At 38.1% G+C, this 22,473-nt stretch overlaps 1 protein-coding gene across 2 annotated transcripts in view; it reads right to left on the bottom strand.

The window, feature by feature from the left end:
- Positions 1-22,473, bottom strand: part of LOC150083805 (uncharacterized protein C05D11.1-like) — a 282,398-nt gene that overhangs the window by 82,203 nt on the left and 177,722 nt on the right. For both annotated transcript variants that reach the window (XM_090375794.1, XM_090375795.1), the window contains one exon: positions 3,880-4,149. In XM_090375794.1, the coding sequence (XP_090231920.1) occupies positions 3,880-4,149 (270 nt within the window). The remainder of the gene's footprint in view (positions 1-3,879; positions 4,150-22,473) is intronic.

Here is a 22,473-nt window from a genome sequence, read left to right as displayed (position 1 = left end):
CTCCCCTTCCCCACCCCAAGAATTTTACCATTCCCTATACCATTTGCTTGTCCACAATTTTTTGATCAAATTTCTCTGCTGTGTATTTGAATTAAATTTTTTAACCATATTAATTTAATTACTTTTTACCCCTCCCGCACAATAAAAACATTTGTATTATATTTCATATTACATTTTTGTGAATTTGTATTAAATTTAAAAATTACATTAACATAATTTTTACACTGCGTAGGGACTACCTTGTCTGTTAGTATTACGATAAAGGCCGAAGCATTCAAGGAATTAATCTTGGAAGCTACTAGGCTTTTCAAGCTAACTAAGAAATACTGTTCAAGGTTTAGGCCTAAACAGAGAACAGATCATCTAAATGAGACTTGTGGCAGAGAAGAAAATTGCATGGGATGCATAAAAATTATCAGGCAACATAGAAGCCCATGGTGTATATATAAACTAGTCTGTAATCAAGTCAAAAAGGAGGCTAGCTGAGTGAAGGCAGATTGTGAGAAATCTTTGGATGCAAAGAAAAGCAGCAAAGACTGCTTTTATAAAATAAACTCTAGAAGGAAGGGGATGAATCAGATTGGTCCACTTGATATCAATGAAGCGACTATTGATGACCCTCAGACAGCTGACAAACTGAATGAGTATTTTGAATGGAAGTGGATTACAGAAGCTTATTAAACTCTAACAGGGAGCGAAATGATTTTGTAATAACCAAGAGCAAAGTGGAGAAGAAATTGTTGAAGTTAAATATAAGAAAGGCACCTGGGGTGGATGGGATCTATCCAGTTATATTAAAGGAGGCAGCAAAGGAAGTAAGCAAACTCTTAGCTATAATTATAAGAGCATCCTTGAACTCAGGAGAAGTGTCCCCATGAACAGAGGCGGACTGGCCATAAAATTTACTGGGGAAACTTGGTGGGCCAGAGCTCGATGGAGGCCACTGTGATTTTCAATATTGCACTCTGACCTTTGATACATTCTATTCGTTGACTAATATATGAAAACGAAATGCACAAAAATCATAAGAAAAATATGGATCTTGCTTATCCACAGTAATATACGAGTCGAGTCATTTGGAAATGTTTTGTTTGCCTGTATAGCAGTCACAACAACACTGTTAAAGAGTTTGTTTCATAAAAGCAGCACTAGAAGGTTTCCATTGCGACTAGCAGCAACCATACATACTGATACAAGGTAGTGTGACTGTGGCTGCTGTGGTGTGGTTATGACAAGTGTGACGTCTTGGTACAATATGTGAGAGAGGTGGTGTATAGATTTCAAGGACATCACTAAATTATAGAATGTTAATCCCTTTAGCTCTTAATTTGTATTAATTGGACCACCTACAAGTTAAGAGTTAAAGGGATTAACATTCCAGAATTCCAAATAAAACTTTATCTTTATGATTTAATTTGTATTAATTGGACCACCTACAAATTAATTAAACAAATTAAAAAAATTCCAAAAAAAAAAACTATCTTTATGATTGTGAAACTATCACCATTTATTTATGTTAGGTATTGTTGAATAAATTAAAAAATATTGTTTTTTAATAAAATAATTAATTTGAATTTACATTTCAAATTCATTAAAAAATTAATGATCGATAATTACTGTAGCTATTTGTAATCTTCCCACCCATGCACGCTTCCTCACAATATAGCCAGGAACACTAGTATGAGGCTGCTACAAGTTTTCCCCGGTAAGAATTTTTGACCCAGTCCACCTCTGCCCACAGACTGGAGATGTGCAAATGTATCCCTAATTCACAAAAGGGGATCAAAGAGTGACAAGAGTAATTACAGACCTGTTAGTTTAACTTCTGTTCCAGGGAAAATAATGGAGACACTGGTTAAAGAAGCATTGCAGGTTATCTAGACAAGACAGTAGTAATAATTCAGACACAGCATGGGTTCGTTAAGAGGAAGCCTTGTCTGACCAATTTGATTGGATACTACGATGTGGTCATAAAGGAACCGGATGCGAAAAATAATTTTGATATCATATACTTGGATTTCAGGAAAGCTTTTGATACTATTGAACATGGACGACTACTGTACAAACTGGAGCAGTATGGCATTAAGGGCAAGTTGCTACAATCAATAAAAGGATGGTTGTGGTGGGAGAAGACAGGGTGGTAATCAATGGACACTGCTCTTCGTGGACTAATATTATTAGTGGGGTCTCCCAGGGTTCGGTGTTGGGCCCTTTGTTGTTTTGTGTGATTTCAATGATATTGATGAAGGTATATCAAGCTTAATGTCAAAGTTTGCAGATGATACAAAGGTTGGCACGGTTGTTAATGACAGCATGCTACTGCAACAGGATCTAGAAAAGTTGGACAGCTGGGCTGAGAAGTGGCAACTGAAGTTTAACATTGACAAATGCCAAGTACTCCATATGGGTAGCAGTAACCCCAGAGAAATGTACCAACTTTGTAGTACTACACTCAGGGTAGTGGAGAATGAAAAAGAACTGGGGAGAATTGTACAATCAGATATGAAGTTTTCTTAGCAGTGCAGACAGGCTACCAGAGCAAGTCAATGGGTCTTGTCAATGAGTTACAAGAATTTTGCTAGCAGATATAAGGAGGTGATTATCTCTTTGTATAAAGCAATGGCTAGACCACACCTTGAGTACTGCATACAGGCCTGGAGACCTCATTTTAGGAAGGTTGTACAGTTGCTAGAGCGAGTACAGAGAAGGGTAACAAGATTGGAGGGGAAGAAAGGGGTTTAAGTTCTGCAAATTGCAGCAGATTTTGATTAGGCACCTGTGAGATCATCTGATTGAGGTGTATAAGGCCTTGAATGGTTTGAGCAGGCTCAATGCTGACAGGGCATAAACTCAAATTGAGTGGTGGAAAACAATCCAGGGATAATGAAACAAAGTTTTCTGAGCGTGCAGGCAGGTTTCTTGGAGAGTTCATGGGGTTCTGTCAATGATGTACTGGAATTTTGTCAGCAGGGATGAGGTGGTAATTATCCCACTGTATAAGACAATGGTTAGGTCACATAGAAGTCTAGAAGCTTCATTTTTAAGAAGGATGTGTATCTCTTTGTTTTGGGTGCCGAGAAGATTAAACAGATTAGTAAAGGACAAAAAGGAGTACACTTACTACAAAAGACTTTAATTCTACAAACTGCAGTGCTTGGAAACTAGGCACATGCAAGTAGACCGGATTGAAGTATTTAAATGGTTTGAGTAAGCTAAATGCTAATAGCATCCCTACTCATCCTCAGACAAATGCAGATAAGGGAACATAAACTCACATTGAAAAAGGGTGACTGCAGGATAGATGTGCCAAAATTTGCTTTCTGCTTGAGGGTAACTGATTGTTGGTGTTATTGAAGTATGAAGTTTGAATAAATTTAAGGAATAACTAGAAAAATTATTAGGGGGAAGAAGACAGATAAGGTGGGCAATTTTCTTATTTTTTTTATTTCGGTTGATGCTGTATAAGTTTTCTTCCTTCATTTTCCATTACTAATACTAACAAGATGTTTACTTGAATCTTTCAGTTGGGAAACAAATGAAGTTGCATCTTTCAGTGGGGAAAAAAAAAACACAAAAAAAACCTTTGGATGATGCATCTTTTTGCATCTTCCAAAGGTTCGCTGTAACAAAAGTTTATCAGGATCAATTTCAACCTGCCTTAAGCACTTAAAAGCACTCCAATTTTTCTCATAATGATATTGATATTACCAACTTAGTCCAAGTCATCATTGCCTCCCCCACTTCTCTCAAGATAATAATGTAATACACTAAATTGATACCCCCATGCCTCCTCTAAAGACTTTAAAAAGGACAATGTCAAATAATATTTATAAAGATTTATGAAAACCTCTGTTGTCTGAAAAACAGTAATGAATTTACCTCATCTGATTTATTATTATCCAGGTCTTTGACTAAGTTTGTCAGAAACACCTGCTGCCTTAACATGCTGGATACCCAATGGCTACTCTCTGGAACAAACCATATATTCCTCATGATAGTTGAAGCAACTGTTGGTCCATCCCGTTTAAGTTCTGCAACAGTTGTGATTATTTTATTTGCTAAAACTCTGATTCGTGCATGTGTGAAATGAGTTTGGTAGAGTATTTCTTTTAACCAACGAACACCCTTTTCATACTTGCTCATTTCTACCTGAAAACAGAAATATTCATTAAATAAAATACTACTACAATGAAAGCAGTTTTATAATGCATGTACATAAAATGCATAACCATAAATCAGAAATAGCAAATTCTACATTAAATAAAAATTTTTTAATAGATAACACAGCAGCAATAGCTTAATAAGTTCTACGTTATAAGTAAATTAGTTTAGAAATGGAAGAATTACCTCTACGATGTCTTGCAGAACAATTTGTACTCATTCTAGCAACTTGAGGTTGTCACAGACATTCTCTCAGATAAGCCAGACAAGCTGTACTTGCTACCTGGGAGTCTAAAACACTGATGGAACTGATATTTGGGTGACACTGAAGTCAAGTGAACCCAATTTCGGCAAAGACCGGACAGTCTGTGACAGCCAAATCCTCTGCTTGCACCTTCACAATGGTCCAGTTATACCCAGGATTACTAACAGTAATCCTGGGTATAACCTCAATGCATAAGTACAAGTTGGTTGACCACCAAGGTGCGAACCAACGTAAGCAGGGGTCGAGGTGTGGCGCCCGCACCACATGGAGGAATGCCGCCCCTCTATGTTACTAGGCAGTACTAGGTGGTAGATGACTCTCATCAAACGGTGCAATACCACCACTTTGCTTATTGTAGGCTTGAAGTAGTGGAACCCATGTTTAGTCTCTAGAGCTAAGTTCCGGTCAACCCTTCCCTATCTCTCTTCCATCATGCAGTATGATTCATGACTTTTGAGGTCATGATGAAACGTACCGACCCTATTGGTAACTCTCTAGGAGGCTTCCAGATCAGCTAGTGTATAATCTTGCTACCTCTACTCTGCCAGATAGTGACTGGAGGAAGTCCGAGTAGTGTGTATGCGGTGAGCATTGTCGAGACCACATTATGTCAAGGATCTGGGTATATTCTTACCATGTGTATGCCATATCCAAAAATTTCATTACTTCATACAGCATGTCCCACCCACTTTTTCTTACTATTGAATACACCATGAATTATCAAACCAATAGCTTATCTGAAAAAGATCTAAACCTCCCAAGCACTTCCTAATTCATTTCACAAATATACGTGGTCTCAATTCTAATCTCAACGATGTCCATTTCCACTTGCACTCTGCTAAACTCCATGTACTTTTTCTGACAGAATCTCAGTTATCGGTTGATTCAACTACTGCTCATCTCAGATGCCCAAATTATTCGCTGTATGATTCCTTTCGCCTCAAAGTGGTAATTGTGCATATGTCCATTCTGATATTTCCTGTCAGAGACTTGGCAATTTGAAATCTCCTCTCTTTGATCTTCACTGACTTAAAATCTCTCTACCTCATTGTGTCAAATTCATCTGGTATCTCTAACGTTCTCCCAACTCCACTAATCACTTGGAGCTCTTTGCAACTTGACTTTCTCCAGTCCAACTTTCCTAACAGTGAGGTAATTTTCCTTGGTGATTTTAACGTTCACAACTCCAGCTGACATCCGTTTTCTAGTCACACCGACCCAGCTGGTCGAGATGCTGAGGCTTTTGCAATTACTAATGACCTTGCACAGATTGTTCATTTACCTACAAGAATATTGGACAATTCTAACCATACACCATCATACTTGATCTTTTTCTCACAAACAATCCTTCTAAGTACATGGTCGAAGTGAGAGGCCCTTTAGGCACCTCAGATCACAGTTGGTGATTGTCTCTTCCCAAAAGCAGCCTTTATCTCATGTCTATTCCCAACCTCGTGTTGTTTGGCATTACAAGAATGCAAAATGGGATGACCTGTGAGATTTATTTTCTTCTTTTCCTTGGTCAGATTACTGTTTCAAAACTTCTGATGTCAACGTTTGCTCAGATTGTGTCAGTGAAATTATTCTTGCAGGTATGGAACCCTTTATCCCACACTCCATTTTAAAATCTCATACTTTATATAAACCTTGGTTTTCCAATAAATGTGCTAAAGAGAAGAATGTTGCATATCGTAACTGGCTTGTTTCTAATTCTTCAGTTTCATTTTCTGCCTACACCAAAGCTCGCAACAATTGTAAAGCAGTTATTAATCAGTCCAAACTAGAGTTTGAAGAGGCTAAGGGTAGAAAACTTGCCCTAATGGTAGCAGAGCATTCTGGTCTCTTGCCAAAGCTATTGGTCGCAAACTTTTGCACATCTCTGCTCCCACCTCTGTCCCAACCAGATGGTTCTATTGTCACTTCAGCCAAAGATAAAGCTGACCTGCTAGCATCCCATTTTTCTTCGAGCTCATGTATTAATGATCTTGGTAAAACACCTCCCACCATTCCCAACACGCTCCATTCAATGCCTCCTGTGGTCTTCCATCAAAAGGATGTTAGAAGGAGTTTGACGAATCTTGATGCTAAGAAAGCTCCAGGTCCCGATAGTATTTCTCCACTTGTTCTCAAAACCTGTGCTCCTGAACTTACTTCTGTTCTTTGCTGCCTTTTTTCACTTTCTTATTCCAAAGGTGTTTTTCCTTCTGCTTGGAAATTTCCTCATATCCAGCCAGTTCCTAAAAAGGGTGACAAATCCCTCCCATCCAATCATCATCCCATTGCAATTACTTCTACTCTTTCTAAAGTAATGGAGAAATCAATTAATTTCCAACTCTTAAACTACCTAGAAATCTTTGTCTGATCAACGATCGCCAGTATGGATTCCGTCAGTGTTGATCCACTGGTGATAGTCTGGCTTATGTTACCCATTTATGGACTAATTCAATGGAAAGGTTCAGTGAAACACAAGTAGTTCCTCTTGACATCTCAAAGGCTTTCAATCGTGTTTGGCATAAAGGTCTTCTAAACAAGCTTCCATCTTATGGTTTGCCAACTGTTTTTAGTAATTGGTTATCCAGTTTTCTCACTGATTGCTCAGTGAGGGTGATGGTAGATGGCTCTCTGTCTTCTAACTTCTCCACTAATGCCGGTGTGCCCCAAGGTTCAATTCTTTCTCACACTCTTTCCCTCTCTTATATTAATGACCTTCTTCTATTGACTAGAAATCCTATCCATAGTTTTGCCGATGATAGCCCATTGCATTCAACTTTCCATTTTGAGAAACCTTGTCCTGCTCAATCAGCTTCAAGTTCTCAAAAATCTGCTGCCAATTCCTTAAATGCTAATCTTCGGGTAATTCTCCAGTGGGGCAAAGACAACTTAGTTGATTTCAACCCTTCTAATACTCAGTCTTGTCTTATATCTCGCAAAAAGGATTCTTCTGCTCATATGCTTATCTTTAGTGACACTCCGATTTCTAGGCAAAATGATATATCTCTTTTGGGGATTACCCTGACTTCTAATCTCTCCTGGCACAAGCACATTACAAATATTGCTTCCTCTGCATCTAAAAAACTTGGTTTTCTCTTTCGCTCTCGGCGTTACTTTGCTTCCAAACAGCTGCTCACTCTGTATAAATCGCAAATCCGCCCTGCCATGGAATATTGTTCCCACATCTGGGGTTGTGCCCCCAAAACCTCTCTCAGGCTTATTTTTTCCATTCAGAAGAGGGCAGTTAGGTTAATTAATGATTTATCTCCAACAGCGTCTCTCCACTCGCTGTCCCATAGACGTACTGTTTCTGCTGCGTGCCTCTTCTACAGATAGTTCCATTGGCACTGTTCTTCTGAATTGGCTTCTATAATTCCTGGTCTCTCTTTCAAAACAGTCCGAACATGTGTCGCCACCAGCCAACATCCATTTACTGCCCAACTTCAAACTGACAGAACCAACTTTTCATCTTCCTCATTTATTCATTGAACTGCCGTTTTCTGGAACAACCTTCCTTCATACGTATTTTCTGAAAATTACAGTCTACAGAAGTTCAAGTCCAATGTCAACAAATATCTTCTTTCGTCTTCTCAACCTCCACCCCAAGCACGGTACTAAGTACTATAGGTTCTAATACCTGTCATGTTTGGGGTTACATAAAAAACAAAAAAAAAAAAAAAAAAACTCTACATCCTTCCTAAAATGAGACCTCCAGATCGGTATACAGTAGACTTTCAAAATAACAGCACCCTAAATAAGAGAAAATTTAAGCTAATGGTACACTGAGATCAGATGTTTACATACAGTGCAGATGCCTTGCAGTGCTGACAAAAGAAAACGTCACGTGATTACTGTATTTGTAAGTTTGCCATTTTGAAAGTGAATTCTGTACTGATATCACGGATTATACTGCTATTTTGCACTTATTTTAAATTAAAAACTGATCACTATGGCTTCTAAATTTAATAAACCTCATATAGAGAAGATAAGAACAATAACATTAAAGTTAATGACAAACTTGATATAATCAAAACTATGACATTAGGGTCACTCGGAAAGTTAATTCACATACCCATGTGTAGTTAATTCATACACCCAAGGGGTGAACTATCTTGAACGAAAGTTCACCCGTTGGCCAACACTGTGATATATATATATATATATTTTTTTGGTAGTTGTTGGCACATAGGCTTCTGTGGCCATAATGCACCTCCCAAGGTTTTTGCAGTACTTTGATCCAAGCCAGAGGCAGGAATCGAACCGGCGACCTTTGGGTTGCCAGGCAGGCACTTTACCCACCCGGCTAGCCCGGTCGGCCAACACTGTGATAATAATGCACTTAGTTCTAGTAATTAGTAAATCCAAAGTGTAAATTCAAATTTTAATTTACTAATTTACTAATTAGTAAATTCAAAGAACAGTTGTTTACCTGATTTCTAAGGCTGACTGATGACAATACATGTGGAACCTACATTTCAAGTTTTAGCATTCTTCCTAGTCACCGAAAAGGCAATGAATTAGTATAATCAGTTAAACTGAATGTCTTGGCCTAGTATTAGAAGAAGAAAGAAAGCCTATAAAGCATCAGTCAAAAAAAAATAATAATAAATAAAAAATAATTAAAAATTTCTCACATTACTGTCCATATCCTCCAATAATTCATCTAGTTCTTCCTTGAATTTATTCACACCCACTACCTACTTCCACAACTACAGATGGAATTTTTTTCAATGCTCAACTCTGGCAGAAAACTTCAGCTTTGATGATTTTAGTGTGCTGCAACATAAAAATAAACTATGCCATTAAATCTCATAAAAATGAGAATCTTTCTTGAACGCTGGCTGAAAGCAAAACTTTTCATCTATCCTCTAACCATCCTTCCTCAATTTTAATTTATGCTCTCCCTCCTGTGTGTAGTCTGAGCAAGAGAAAGAATGCCATCAGCAATGAGCTTGCCTAATCATTTCAAAGCATCTCAATCATATCACCTAACAAGTGCCTAATGGGGAAGTGTTACTTATCTGAAGTATAAGGAAAGAAACTCGTGAAGGATTTTACAATACGATATGTTACAATAATGATGACATGTTATAATAATAATGTACAAGTTATGGTTTGTCTAAAAAAAATTCAACTATGTAGTAATGATGAAAATGGACTAACTAATGTCACAGTTTCAATTTTACATAGTTTAGGCTTTCTGATCTAAAATATTATTAGACCTGTTAGCTTAATATCTGTTCTCAGGAAAATAATGGAGTCACTTAAAGAAGTAATGCAGGTCCATCTAGGCAGAAATGCAATTATACTGCAGTAAGAGCATGGATTTTTCTTTAAGGGGTGGCTTGGTCTGACCAATCTGATTCAATACTATGATGCAGTGACCAAGGAATTGGATGCAAAAAAATTTGATATCATATACTTGGATTTCAGGAAGGCTTTTGATATGGTGGCATATAAAAGATTGCTATACAAATTGGAACAATGTGGCATTAAGGGAAAGTTACTGCTATGGATAAAGGGATAGTTGATTGGGGGGGGAGAGATTGTCAATGGGCACTGCTCTTCGTGGACTAATGTCATTAGTGGAGTCTCCCAGGGTTCAGTGCTGTGCTCATTGTTTTTTTTCCAATACTTATTAATGATAGTGATGATGGTATATCCAGCTTAATGTCTTAAGTTTGTAGATGACACAAAGGTTGGCAGGGTAGTTAATGACAGTAATTGGGGTGAGCTACCGCAACAAGATATAGAAAAATTAGGGTGATGTACTGAAAAATGGCAGTTGAAGTTTAACATTGACAAATTCACTGCATATGAGTAGCCATAGTGATCCCATAGATTAACATACCAACTTATATTACACTCAGGGAAGTGAAAATGAAAAAAAAAAAAAAAAACTGGATATGAAATACTCTGAGCAATGAAGGCAGGCTACCAGGACAGCTGATAGAGTTTTGTCAATGATACACGAAAACTTTGCTAGCATGGATAAGTAGGTAATTATCACTTTGTAAAAGTCCATTATTAGGCTGCACCCTGAGTACTGTATACAGGTCTGGAAGCTTCACTTTAGGAAGTAATGTATATATTATATATCTGCTTCATCAATCTGAGAACACTATATATGATATAGTGTTACCAGACTGGTGAACGGAACAAAAGAGTGCTCTTACCAAAAAAGGCTTCTTCAGTTCTGCAAATTGCGGCATCTGGTGACTAGGCACCTGCAGGGAGATCTGACTGAAGTATTTAAGGCATTGAATGGATTGAGTAAGCTAAATATTGATGGTATTCTTCTTATTTCTGAGACTACACACATGAGGGCTTAAATTATCTTCAGCCAGTGGGTGATTGATTGTTAGAACAAACTTAAATCTGTTGTTGTGGAAGTGATTTAAGTTTGTTCTAACAATCAATTCATCCTTGAATTTATTCACCCACTGGCTGAATAAATTCAAGGATGAACTAGACAAATTCGGAGTGGGAACGAGATTAACTCGGTGCAGGTGAAGTCTTTACAGCTCCAGCTAATAGAGAAGTTTTTCTTAAATTTTTACCATTTTGTTGACTAAATTGACATTAGTCCAGAAAGAGCAGTGTCCATTGACAATCTCTCTCTCTCTCTCTCTCTCTCTCTCTCTCTCTCTCTCTCTCTCTCTCTCTCTCTCTCTCTCTCTCTTCCCCCCCAATCAACTATCCCTTTATCCATAGCAGTAACTTTCCCTTATTGCCACATTGTTCCAATTTGTATAGCATATTAATTTATTTTCTAGAAGTAGCTTTATATTCCTAGTTACAATACTTAGTTTATTTTGAACTTAGATAGAAAGTTTGTGGGTTATTACTTAGTATCAGTAAAACTTGTACCGTTCGAAACTTGCTGCCATTGCGTAGTACGGAATAGCATTACGTATTTCTCGAACTTGATAGCGTAAAGCATAATGTAAAACTGGATAGCATAATACGTAGCACTGTAGTAGGAATCTGTTAGCTTAGTATAGTATTGGCAATTAATCAATTAAATTTATATATTCTTTTAATTTTTATTGTTAATTAAATTGTATTTAAATGGAAATCGTGCCCCAGACTAGAGCACCAAAGCAACTTGTGCAAAGTATCAAAAGTGCTGTGGTTCGTGGGAGAATCGTAGGAGAAAATGTGATATGTTCGCGGATCTCTCTCTCGAACAGGACATGATCTAGCCATGGAGCATGCCGTTGTGTGTGCTAGGTGCAGAGAATGTGAAGAAATTAGGTGCAAACTCAGCGTTCTGATGGGCATCTATGAGAGCTTGAAGAGTTGGGTGAATGCCCTTGAAGGAATTAAAATGGGGGAGCCCCATCAAGTTCTCAGCTGTCCAACTCAACGCCAGAGCTCACTCTTATGCACCAGGCAACACAGCAGCAACCTTAAGGGCAGAATGCTTTAGTCCCACAGGAGCTAATTATTGTTGGTGATTAAATTTTCAGGGAAACAGGAAATATATTGTGCAAAAAGGATAGGTGGATTTGGGCTACAATATGTCTGCCAGGGGCAAAAGTTGATGATATTGTAGAGCAGCAGATATCATCTTTTAGGGACACAAAAGGTGATATCGTTATACATGTTGGCACAAATGACATTAAGTGAATGAGATCTGCGGATTTACTAGCAAGTACAGGTCAATACTGAAAAAAGTTGCAAGCCAGGGTTAAATTTGAAAGTGTTTGCAATTCTGCCCAGACACGACAGGAGGGAGTATATTATAAGAGCCTTGTCAATCAATTCGGCCCTGGAGAGATTGTGAAGGGCTCATGTAGTAGAATTTTTCTCAGAGTGGTCTGTGCTTATTAACAGGAGAGATTGCTTCTACAGGGATGGGATGTTGTTGTTGTTTGGTTTTTAGGAACATTAGCAACTAAGGCCATATTGCTTCGGGGATATGCGGTGGTCATTCCCTGACCTTTCCGCATCCTCCGTATTTGATGGTCACGGGCTCGAACCCCGGTCTAATCAAGAAGCATGTGCTACGTACTACTGTTCCTGCCCACCTGGCTACGGAGGCACCCAGGGATGGGATACGCTTAAATAGAAAAGCTGCAAGAATATTTGCTGATGCTATCGAGGCAATGTTAAGTGGGTCGGAAAATTGCTGGCTTGGGGGGAGGGGGATTCACAGACTAATAGGTTAACAGTAGCCACAGGCAGAAGTAGAAATGATTCTTGCACTGCTTCTATTGGAATGAGCAGCAGCCCAGAAAGCCAGTTGGAGAGGATTTCAGAAACTGCTGAGGGTCATGTAACAAGTAAATACATGGGCTGTGTTAGAGTAACTAAGAGTAAGAACAGGTGCATGTATGCCAATGCTAGGGGTATAGTAAATAAATTTGATGAATTTGAAGTGCTGGTTAAGACATCCAAACGGATATTGTTGGGATATCAGAGATGTGCTGCCATTCAGATATAAGGGATGCAGAATTGGAATTTGGGGAGTACAATGTGTACAGAAAGGATAGACAGGATAGGAAGGGAGGATGGGTTATGATGTTAGTTAAGAAATGCACAAAATATAAGGAAGTGCATCTGGTTGACATAGATGGCCAGTGCAATGTTGAGTCAGTTTGGTGTGACATAGGCACTGGGCAAGCAAAAATTAGAGTAGTATGTTATAGGCCTAATGGCTCTAATGGGGACAATGAACAATTATACAGAGAAAGAGTGAGACAGTAAATCAGAGTGTCTTATAATGGGGGATTTTAACTTCCCAGATATAGACTGGAGCTTGTGGGTTGGTCACTAGCACACTAACAAGGTTTTGTACATTTATTGGATGATTTTTTTTCTACAACAGCATGTTAGAGAGGCAACAAGGAGTAACACACTTGATCTGATGGGCGCCTCCATAGCCAGGTGGGCAGGAGCAGCAGTGCGTAGCACACGCTTCTTGATCAGACCGGGGTTCGAGCCAGTGACCATCAAATACGGAGGATGCGGAAAGGTCAGGGAATGACCACCGCATATCCCCGAAGCAATATGGCCTTAGTTGCTAATGTTCCTAAAAACCAAATAACAAACAAACAAACAAACAAACTTGATCTGATTATCAGCAGTAGTTATTCATGCATTAAGAATTTACAGATAAAGGAACCACTAGGCAGCAGTGATGACAGTGTACTGATGTGGGATTTACTTAAAGATGTAACTACCATCAGGGGTGAAGGGAAGGGTTTTTGCTTTCATAAAGGCAACTACAGTGGTCTCAGACAGTTTGTAAATTCTATACAGTGGGACCAACTGATGATGTTACTAAAGGCAAATTCTAAATGAGACTCGTGGCAGAGAAGAAAAATGCATGGGATGCATAACAATTATTAGGTGATACAGAAGCCTATGGTAGATAAAAGCTAGTCTGTAATCATGTCACAAAGGAGGTTATGCAGGATCAGGAAAAGTTGGTCAATGGGCTGAGAAGTGGCAACTGAAGTTTAACACTGACAAATGCAAAGTACTACATATGGGTAGCAGTAACCCCCCAGAGAAATGTACCAACTGGGTGATGTTAAGGCAGATTATGAAAAATCTTTGGCAAAGGATGCAAAGAAAAACAGCAAAGACTTCTTTTTGAAACTCTTAAAGGAAGGGGATAAATCAAATTGGTCCACTTGATGTCAATGGTTTGACTGTAGATGATCATTCTCAGATAGCTGCTGAACTAAATGAGAATTTTGCATCTACATTCACACATGAGGAGTTATTCAAGAAGGAGAAGGCCAGTTATCAAACTGTAACAGGGAGTTAAATGATTTTGTAATAACTAAGAGCAAAGTGGAGGAGAAATTATTGAAGTTAAACATAAGGCACCTGGGGTGGATGGGATCTATCCATTTATATTGAAGGAGGTGGCAAAGGAAGTAGGCAAACACTTAGCCATAATTATGAGAGAATCCTTGGATTTAGATCCCAAAGACTGCAGATGTATCTCCAATTCACAAAGGGGATCAAATGGTGACATGAGTAATTACAGACCTGTTAGTTTGACTTCTGTTTCAGGGAAAATAATGGAGATACTGGTTAAAGAAGCATTGCAAGCTCATCTTGGCAAGACTGCAGTAATAATTCAGACCTGTTAGAGCAGCATGTTAGAGAGGATGTCTTGTCTTGTCTGAACTTTCTCACTGGATATTATGATATGGTCATAAAGCAACTAGATGCAAAAAATAATTTTTGATATCCTGTACTTGGATTTCAGGAAAGTTTTTGTTACTGTTGCACATGGACGACTACTATACAAATTGGAGCAGTATCGCATTATGGGCAAGTTGGTACAATGGATAAAAGGATGATTGAGTGGGAGAAGACAGAGAATGGTAATGAATGGGTACTGCTCTACGTGGATTAATGTTATTAATAATATCCCTCAGGGTTCGGTGTTGGGCCTGTTGTTGTTTTGTATATTTATCAATGATATTGATGAAGGTATATTAAGCTTAATGTAAGTTTGCAGATGATCAAAAGTTGGCTGGGTTGTTAATAACAAGAATGACAGTATGTTACTGCAACAGGATCAGGAAAAGTTGGTGAACGGGCTGAGAAGTGGCAACTGAAGTTTAACACTGACAAATGCAAAGTACTATATATGGGTAGCAGTAATCCCAGAGAAATGTACCAGCTGGGTGGTGTTACACTCAAGGTAGTGGAGAATGAAGGAGACCTAGGGGTAATTGTGCAGTCAGATATGAAGTTTTCTGAGCAGTGCAGACAGGCAGCCAGAATAGGTCATGGGGTCTTGTCAATGATATACAGGAATTTTCCAAGCAGGGATAAGGAAATGATTATCCCCTTGTATAAGGCAATGGTCAGGCCACACCTTGAGTACTGCATACAGGTCAGGAAGCTTTATTTTAGGCTTTGTTTGTTTGTTTGTTGTTGGGTTTTATTGGCGCATTAGCAACTAAGGCTATAATGCTCCAAAACCTGGTCATTAAAAAATAAATGTATAAGGCTTTAAATGGATTGAGCAGGCTCAATGCTGATGGGATTCTTCCTCTTGCTCAGATTACAAACCTGACAGGCATAGATTCAAACTGAGGAAAGACAGTTATAGAAAGAATAGATGTGCAAAAGTTTTCCTTTAGCCAGCTGGTAGTTGATTGCTGCAATAAACTGCCATCTTTTGTTGTGGAAGTTAAATGAATAAGTTAAATAATAGGAAGTTAAATAGGTTAAATGAATTCAAGGCAGAAGTAGACAAATATTTGGAATGAATGGATTAGGTAAATGGGAAAGGTTTTTTTTGGCTGATGTTGTATAAGCTTGCTTTCTTGCATCATGTGCCTCTACTAATGCTAATGCTTGGAGAATATGGATGGATAAGTGTGTAGTTTATTTTTTTTCTCCGCTTTGTCTGATGCTTTATAAGCTCAATTTCTTGCATTATTTGCCACTACTGATAACAAATATTGACAATGGAAAAATATCAAATACTGCCAAGGGAAAAATATCAAATACTGACAATGGAAAAATATCAAATACTGACAATGGAAAACATGAGTAGGACCTCCAACCCCATGTACACTGCCAATAAGGAATAAAGAGGTGGAGGGAACAAGAGGGAGGGAAAAGCAAGCAAGCAAAATTTCTGCAGTGTTTTGAAATATGTTTATTTTATTAAAAGCCTATATAAAGGCTTTTAATAAAATAAAAGTTTATTTTATTAAAATAAAAGTTAATTCAGTTTATGAATAATTGCAGCCAATTTAGTTCATTAGATGCAGGCCACTGTTAATGATTGAAGGAAGTTAGCAATAAAAGGCCGAAAGGATAGCCGGGTGGTTAAAGTGCCTGCCTGGGGTTCGAATCCCACCTTGGGCTTGGATCAGAGTAAAATGCAAAAACTTTGGGAGGTGCATTATGGCCACAGAAGTCAATGTGCCAACAATTAACAAAAAAAAAAAAAAAAAAAAAGCAATAAAAGAGTAGTATTAAATAAGTCAGGATTATTTAAAAATACTTTTAAAGAGCCATATTAAACTAACATTTGAAGAAAGGGCCTGCATTCTGAAACGGTAATGGAAGTATGAAAACATCAAGGTAGCATTTATGGGATATTGATACAAAACAAAAAAAAAAACAAAGGCATAACACATTTTATAATAATCTGCCTCTGTGATAAATTTGAAGAGCATGGAACTCTTCACAACATTAATAAGAAAAACTGTGGGAGAAAAAGAACCTGTAGTGCCAAAAGCATCCACACTGACAACCCCTCACCAAAGAGGTCAACAAGACAGTGTTCCCAAAAACTGAATATGAATTAATAAAGTATGAAAATCTGGAAGGGCAAAGTTCAAACTTTTCATACTTTGGTTACTGCATGCAGTTCAGGAAGAAGCTTCTTGTGATATTTTCAGGATGTAATTATATGGTCTGAAGCAACATTTGAATTAAATGGGTGATTTTTATTTGCAATGAAATGCACCCTGATCTACATAAAGATGTTAACTACTGGGATCAGTGTGTGTGTGTGTGTGTGTGCACACGTGTGTGTATGTGTGTGTGTGCACACGTGTGTGTGTGTGTGTGTGCACGTGTGTGTGTGCACGTGTGTGTGTGTGTGGATGGGACTCCTCTCATGTAACAATCAGACCTTACATAATCAATGACACAGTTACTGGACAGAGTTATCTTGAATTGCTAATGAATGATGCATCTCCACATTTCTTTGTGATGTCCATTCCTCTCTGAATAATAAACTAACTGATGGATATATTGCATGGGGGGGATTCTTTTTAATACCCCAAAGGTCTCCATGATCTCACTACTCTAGATTTTTGCATGTACCTGAAAGATAAAGTCCACACTCATAAATCATAAACACTATAGGATTTGTGGGTGACGATACAACAGGAACCACAAAATATTACAGCCAACATGTGCACCAGTGTACGTCAGGTCACTGAGAAATATTATTATTATCATCTGTTTATTCCACAAAAGGTACCAACCCCGGGGCAGCCTAGTGCCACAAGGCTATTACAGCTAATGTGTACACCAGTGTAAGTCAGGCCACTCAGAAACAATTCCATTCATGCATGTATACATGCTAGTGGAGGATATTTTGAACATTTAGCTTTTGCAATGCATCCCATTTCTATATATCTGAAACCTTTTTGGTTTGCATTTGCTCAGTAAATTATGTATCAACACTTTGATATACTATATCTCACATAATTATGAATAAACTTTTATTCATAAATTTTATTATACATAACTAGAACTTTATAATACATAATTATGAAAATTATGCACAATAAAGTTATGGTTCCTTTTCACTAGGGAAGGTTTTCATTATCCTCAAAAGTTTTGATTTCATAACTACAAAAGGCTAGACTAATATTCAAGTGATACTAATAAAGACATCGTTCTAATTAATTTTTAGACAAGAACCGAATTGCGGCTGAGGAAATCATGTATATAATTTTTGCTTTGCATTTGAAGTGGCTGCTAGGTTCCACGCTAAGTATACTTTTTTTGATTTTTCTTTCTTTTTTGAAGTTAATTATAATCTTCAATTTTCATAAAAAAACTTTTGGTATTATCATTTACTTCTATACAATACCAAGCCCATTAAAAGAATTATGCAAACTGGGATAAGGGCATACAGACCTCTGGAGTGTCCATATGCATAACTATCTCATAATGCCAATTAATTATTAAACATTCCCACTGGAACTAGTTATTGTTGGTGACTCTATTGTCAGGAAAACGGGGAATATATATTATGCAAAATGGATAGATGTAACAGTACCAGAATATGTCTGCCAAGGACAAAAGTTGATGATGTTGTAGAGAAGATATCATCTTTTAAGGGCACAAAAGGTGATATCATTGTACATGTTGGCACTAATCACCCTAGGAGTAAGAGATCTGCAGATTTAATTAACAAGTACAGGTCAATGTTGAAAAAAAAAATGGTGAGCTAAGGTTGAATTTGAAAGTGTCTGCAATTCTGCCCAGACACGATAGGAGGGAGTATATGATGAGAACCTTGTCAATCAATTTGGCCCTGGAGAGATTGTGCAAGACTCATGGGGAAGAATTTTTTTCAGCATGGTCTGTGCTTGCTAACAGGAGAGACTGTTTCTACAGAGATGGGATACACTTAAATATAAAGGGTACAAGAATATTTGCTGATGCTATCGAGGCAGTGTTAGGTGGGTCGGAAAACTGCTAGCTTGGGGGGGGGGATTCACAGACTAAAATATTCACAGTAGCTGCAGGCAGAGGCAAAAGAAATTCTTGCACTGCTTCTATTGTAATGAGCAAGTTGCTGGGGATTTCAAGAGCTACTAGGAGTCATCATGGAACAAGTAAATACATGGGCTGTGTTAGGGTAACTAAGAGTAAGTACAATGCTAGGAGTATAGTAAATAAATCGGATGCATTTGAAGTGCTGATCAAAGCATCAAAGGCAGATATTGTGATAGCAGAGACATGGTGTCACACAGATATCAGCAGTGCAGAATTGGAATTTGGGGAGTACAATGTGTACAGAAAGGACAGACAGGGTAGGAAGGGAAGAGGGGGGGGTTATACTGTTAGTTAAGAAACACATACAATCTAAGGAAGTGCATCCAGTTGACATGAGTGGATGGTGCAATGTTGAGTCAGTTTGGTGTGACATAAACACCGGGAAAGGGAAAATGAGAGTAGGAGTGTGTTATAGGCATAATGACTCTGATGAGTACAATGAATAATTGTGCAGAGAAATAGAGTGGGCCAGTAAATCCGAATGTCTTGTAATGGGAAATTTTAACTTTCCAAATATTGACTGGAACTTGTGGATTGGCCATTCGCACACTAGCAAGACTTTTGTGGATTTATTCGAGGATTGTTTTCTACAGCAACATGTTCGAGGGGGAACCAGAGGGGGCAATACTCTTGATCTGATTATCAGTAGTAATGACTCATGCATTAGGAATTTGCAGATAAAGGAAACACTAGGTGATAGTGATCGCGTCTACTGATATGGGATTTACTTAAAGATGTAACTACCGTCAAGGGTAAAGGGAAGGGTTTTTGTTTTCGTGGTACCTGCATAACCAAGCGACACGGGTAACGAGGGACTCTTGTGGCCGCCCACAGTGAGACCGTGTTTGGCAGTTTGTCATGTGGGGGTGGCACTTGACAATGGGTGCTGCTAGGTTCAAAGAGATGCTGATTAGCACCACCCCTCATTCAGCACCTTAGAGGGGGAACAGGCATCCTGTGTGTTATCAGACACTCAGTCTAAAACACTGATGGATCCAATATGTTTCTATTTCAGAAGATTTAGGAGAAGTCCGGTTGGCCTGTCTCCCTAAAATCCACTCATGCACACCTTCTCAATGGTAAGCCCTGTTACGTCACTTAGGTGGCAACGAACATGTAGAGTGGTTCTCTTCAAGATGCCTAATCGGCATGAAGAGGAAAAGATCAAACTCTAAGATCACTCATCGGTGAAGACGGGATATTACAGCTGGAAAAGGAATTAGAAAATGTAAATTGGATTATCATCGGTTTGGCTGAAACAAGAAGAAATGAATCACTTATAGGTTTATCAAGTGGAAATCTGCTGTACACCAATCGAAACAGTGAACGGAGCGAAGGTGGAGTTGGCTTTCTGGACCATAAAGATATAAAAAACATTTTGGAATTCAAAAGAACATCACCAAGAGTGTTAAGACTACTATTCAGGATTTCTAAGAGGTACATGCTAAAGGTTATATTGATTTATGCACCAACATTGAGCCATGATGAAGAAGAGATTGAAGAAATGTACACCTCTTAGAAATTGATTCTTCTAGATGAGCAGAAAACCCACTACACTATCATTATGGGGGACTTCAATACTAAGGTTGGAAAGAGAAAAAACAGTGCAAAAAGGGGGAACTATAGGAAATTTTGGAATTGGTGAAAACTTGTGGAATTTGCAGAATATCGAGGAACGTCAGTAATGAACACTTTTTTCCAAGAAAACGGTGAACAGAAAGTTCTGGAACTTAAGAACACGTTTGAGCTTCTGCAGACTGCGCAGGACCAAGGTATCAACGAGGAATATTACAACTTTCTGAAAGTGATAAAGCCCAATAAACCTATATGTAAAAAGAAATCAAAAGAAAACAAAATTCCTCAAGAAACACTTGTCATGATGAACCAAAGACGACAAATGAAGAGCAAGATAAACACTGACAAGGAGAAAATTGAGTATACTGAGTTATGCAAAGCCATTAGAAAGAGACTCAGAGAGGACATAAGAAGATTAACACAAGATAAGTAGTACAAGCAGTAAGGGAAAACAAAGGATTTAAATCAGAATACAGAAAGACAAATGATACTGAAACAGAAGAATAGCGATGGTGTATTTATAATTTAGCAGAAAATGCATAATTAAAATAGCAGAAGACTACTATAGAGAATTATACATGGAGTGAGGGAATGATGCTAGCATTGGGGAAGATGGATTGCAAATCAGTAACAACATACAACATGCCCGATATCCTTCCTGATGAGGTAGAACATGCATTGAAGAAAATGAAGAATCAGAAAGCTGCAGGAGAAGATTAAGTTACTGTAGAGTTGTTACAATTGGGAGGAAGAGACATGACACAAAAACTGGCAAGACTTCACAAAATGCATTAGAAAAGGTGTGATGCTAAGGAGTGGAATAATGCAATCATAGTTTTGCTGCATAAGAAAGGAGATAAATCAGAAATTGGAAATTATAGGCCAATTGGCTTGTTATCCCACATCTACAAGTTGTTCACAAGGGTCATTACTAACAGATTAGAAAGAATACTTGATGAGAATCAACCGAAAGAGCAAGCTGGCTTTTATGACAGGATTCTCAACTATGGATTACCTTCTCGTAATATCACAGCTAATGGAGAAAGCAAATGAATATAAAACACCATTATGCCTGGCATTTGTGGATTATGAAAAGGCATTTGACTCCATACAGCATAAGGCAATGTTTCGGGCACTGGAAAGACAAGGCAGAGATACCCCATACATTATGATTTTTATGAAAATATATGAGAGTGCTACCTCCTTTATTAGACTAGACAAAGACAGTAGCAAATTTAAAATCGAGAAAGGAGTTCGACAAGGAGACACAATATCTCCGAAGCTGTTTACTGCTGCCCTTGAGGAAGCTTTCAGAAGATTAGACTGGTCGCAGAAAGGAGTCAATGTGAACGGAGAGTACCTAAACCATTTACGATTTGCAGATGACATTGTGGTCATAAGCCACGATCCCAAAGAATTAGAGGAAAATCTTATCAGTCATGCAGATTTAGTAAGGATTTTGGACTAAAGATGAATATGGCTAAAAAAAAAGTAATGATGAACAAGTGTGCCACAGAAAGGGATATAATGATTGAAGGAGCAGTAATTGAAAAGATGAAGTCATATACTTATCTGGGACAAGTTATTAGCTGTAATAATGATAAATGGCTGGAAGTCAAGAGAAGAATAAATTTTGGATGGATAGCATTCAGGAAATATAGTCACATAACGAGGAGCAATATCCCAATTTGTCTGAAACGTAAAATAATTAACCAATGTATACTCCACACCATGACTTATGGAAGTGAAACTTGAGCACTCACCAAAAGAATGGAAGAAAAGCTGAGAACTACACAGCGAATTATATTGGGAATCAGACTGTTAGATAAGAAGAGAAACACATAGATTATTCCCATATTTGATGAGAATGTAAAGGACATTCTCATCAAAACTAAAGAACTAAAATGGTCTTGGGCAGGACACAGCTCGAAGACATGATGACAGATGGACGAAGAAAATAACAGAATGGTACCCAAGAGGAGCTAGAAGAAAACCTAAAAGACAATGATGGAGGAGATGGACAGATGAAATTCATGAGTTTGTGGGTAGATGGATGACCATTGCACAAAACAGAAGGTACCAGAAAGTTGCTGGAGAGGCCTTCATCCTGCAGTGTAAATGAAAATGACTGATGATGATGATAATGATTTTGTTTTCGTAAAGGTGACTACAGTGGTTTCAGGCAGTTT

This window comes from Mastigoproctus giganteus, chromosome 6 (assembly GCF_048544385.1).
Source record: "Mastigoproctus giganteus isolate SK-2022 chromosome 6, ASM4854438v1, whole genome shotgun sequence".
In the NCBI taxonomy this organism is placed as follows: domain Eukaryota; kingdom Metazoa; phylum Arthropoda; class Arachnida; order Uropygi; family Thelyphonidae; genus Mastigoproctus; species Mastigoproctus giganteus.
Note: the sequence above shows the minus strand (reverse complement) of the source record. Positions and strands in the feature narration are given on the sequence as shown.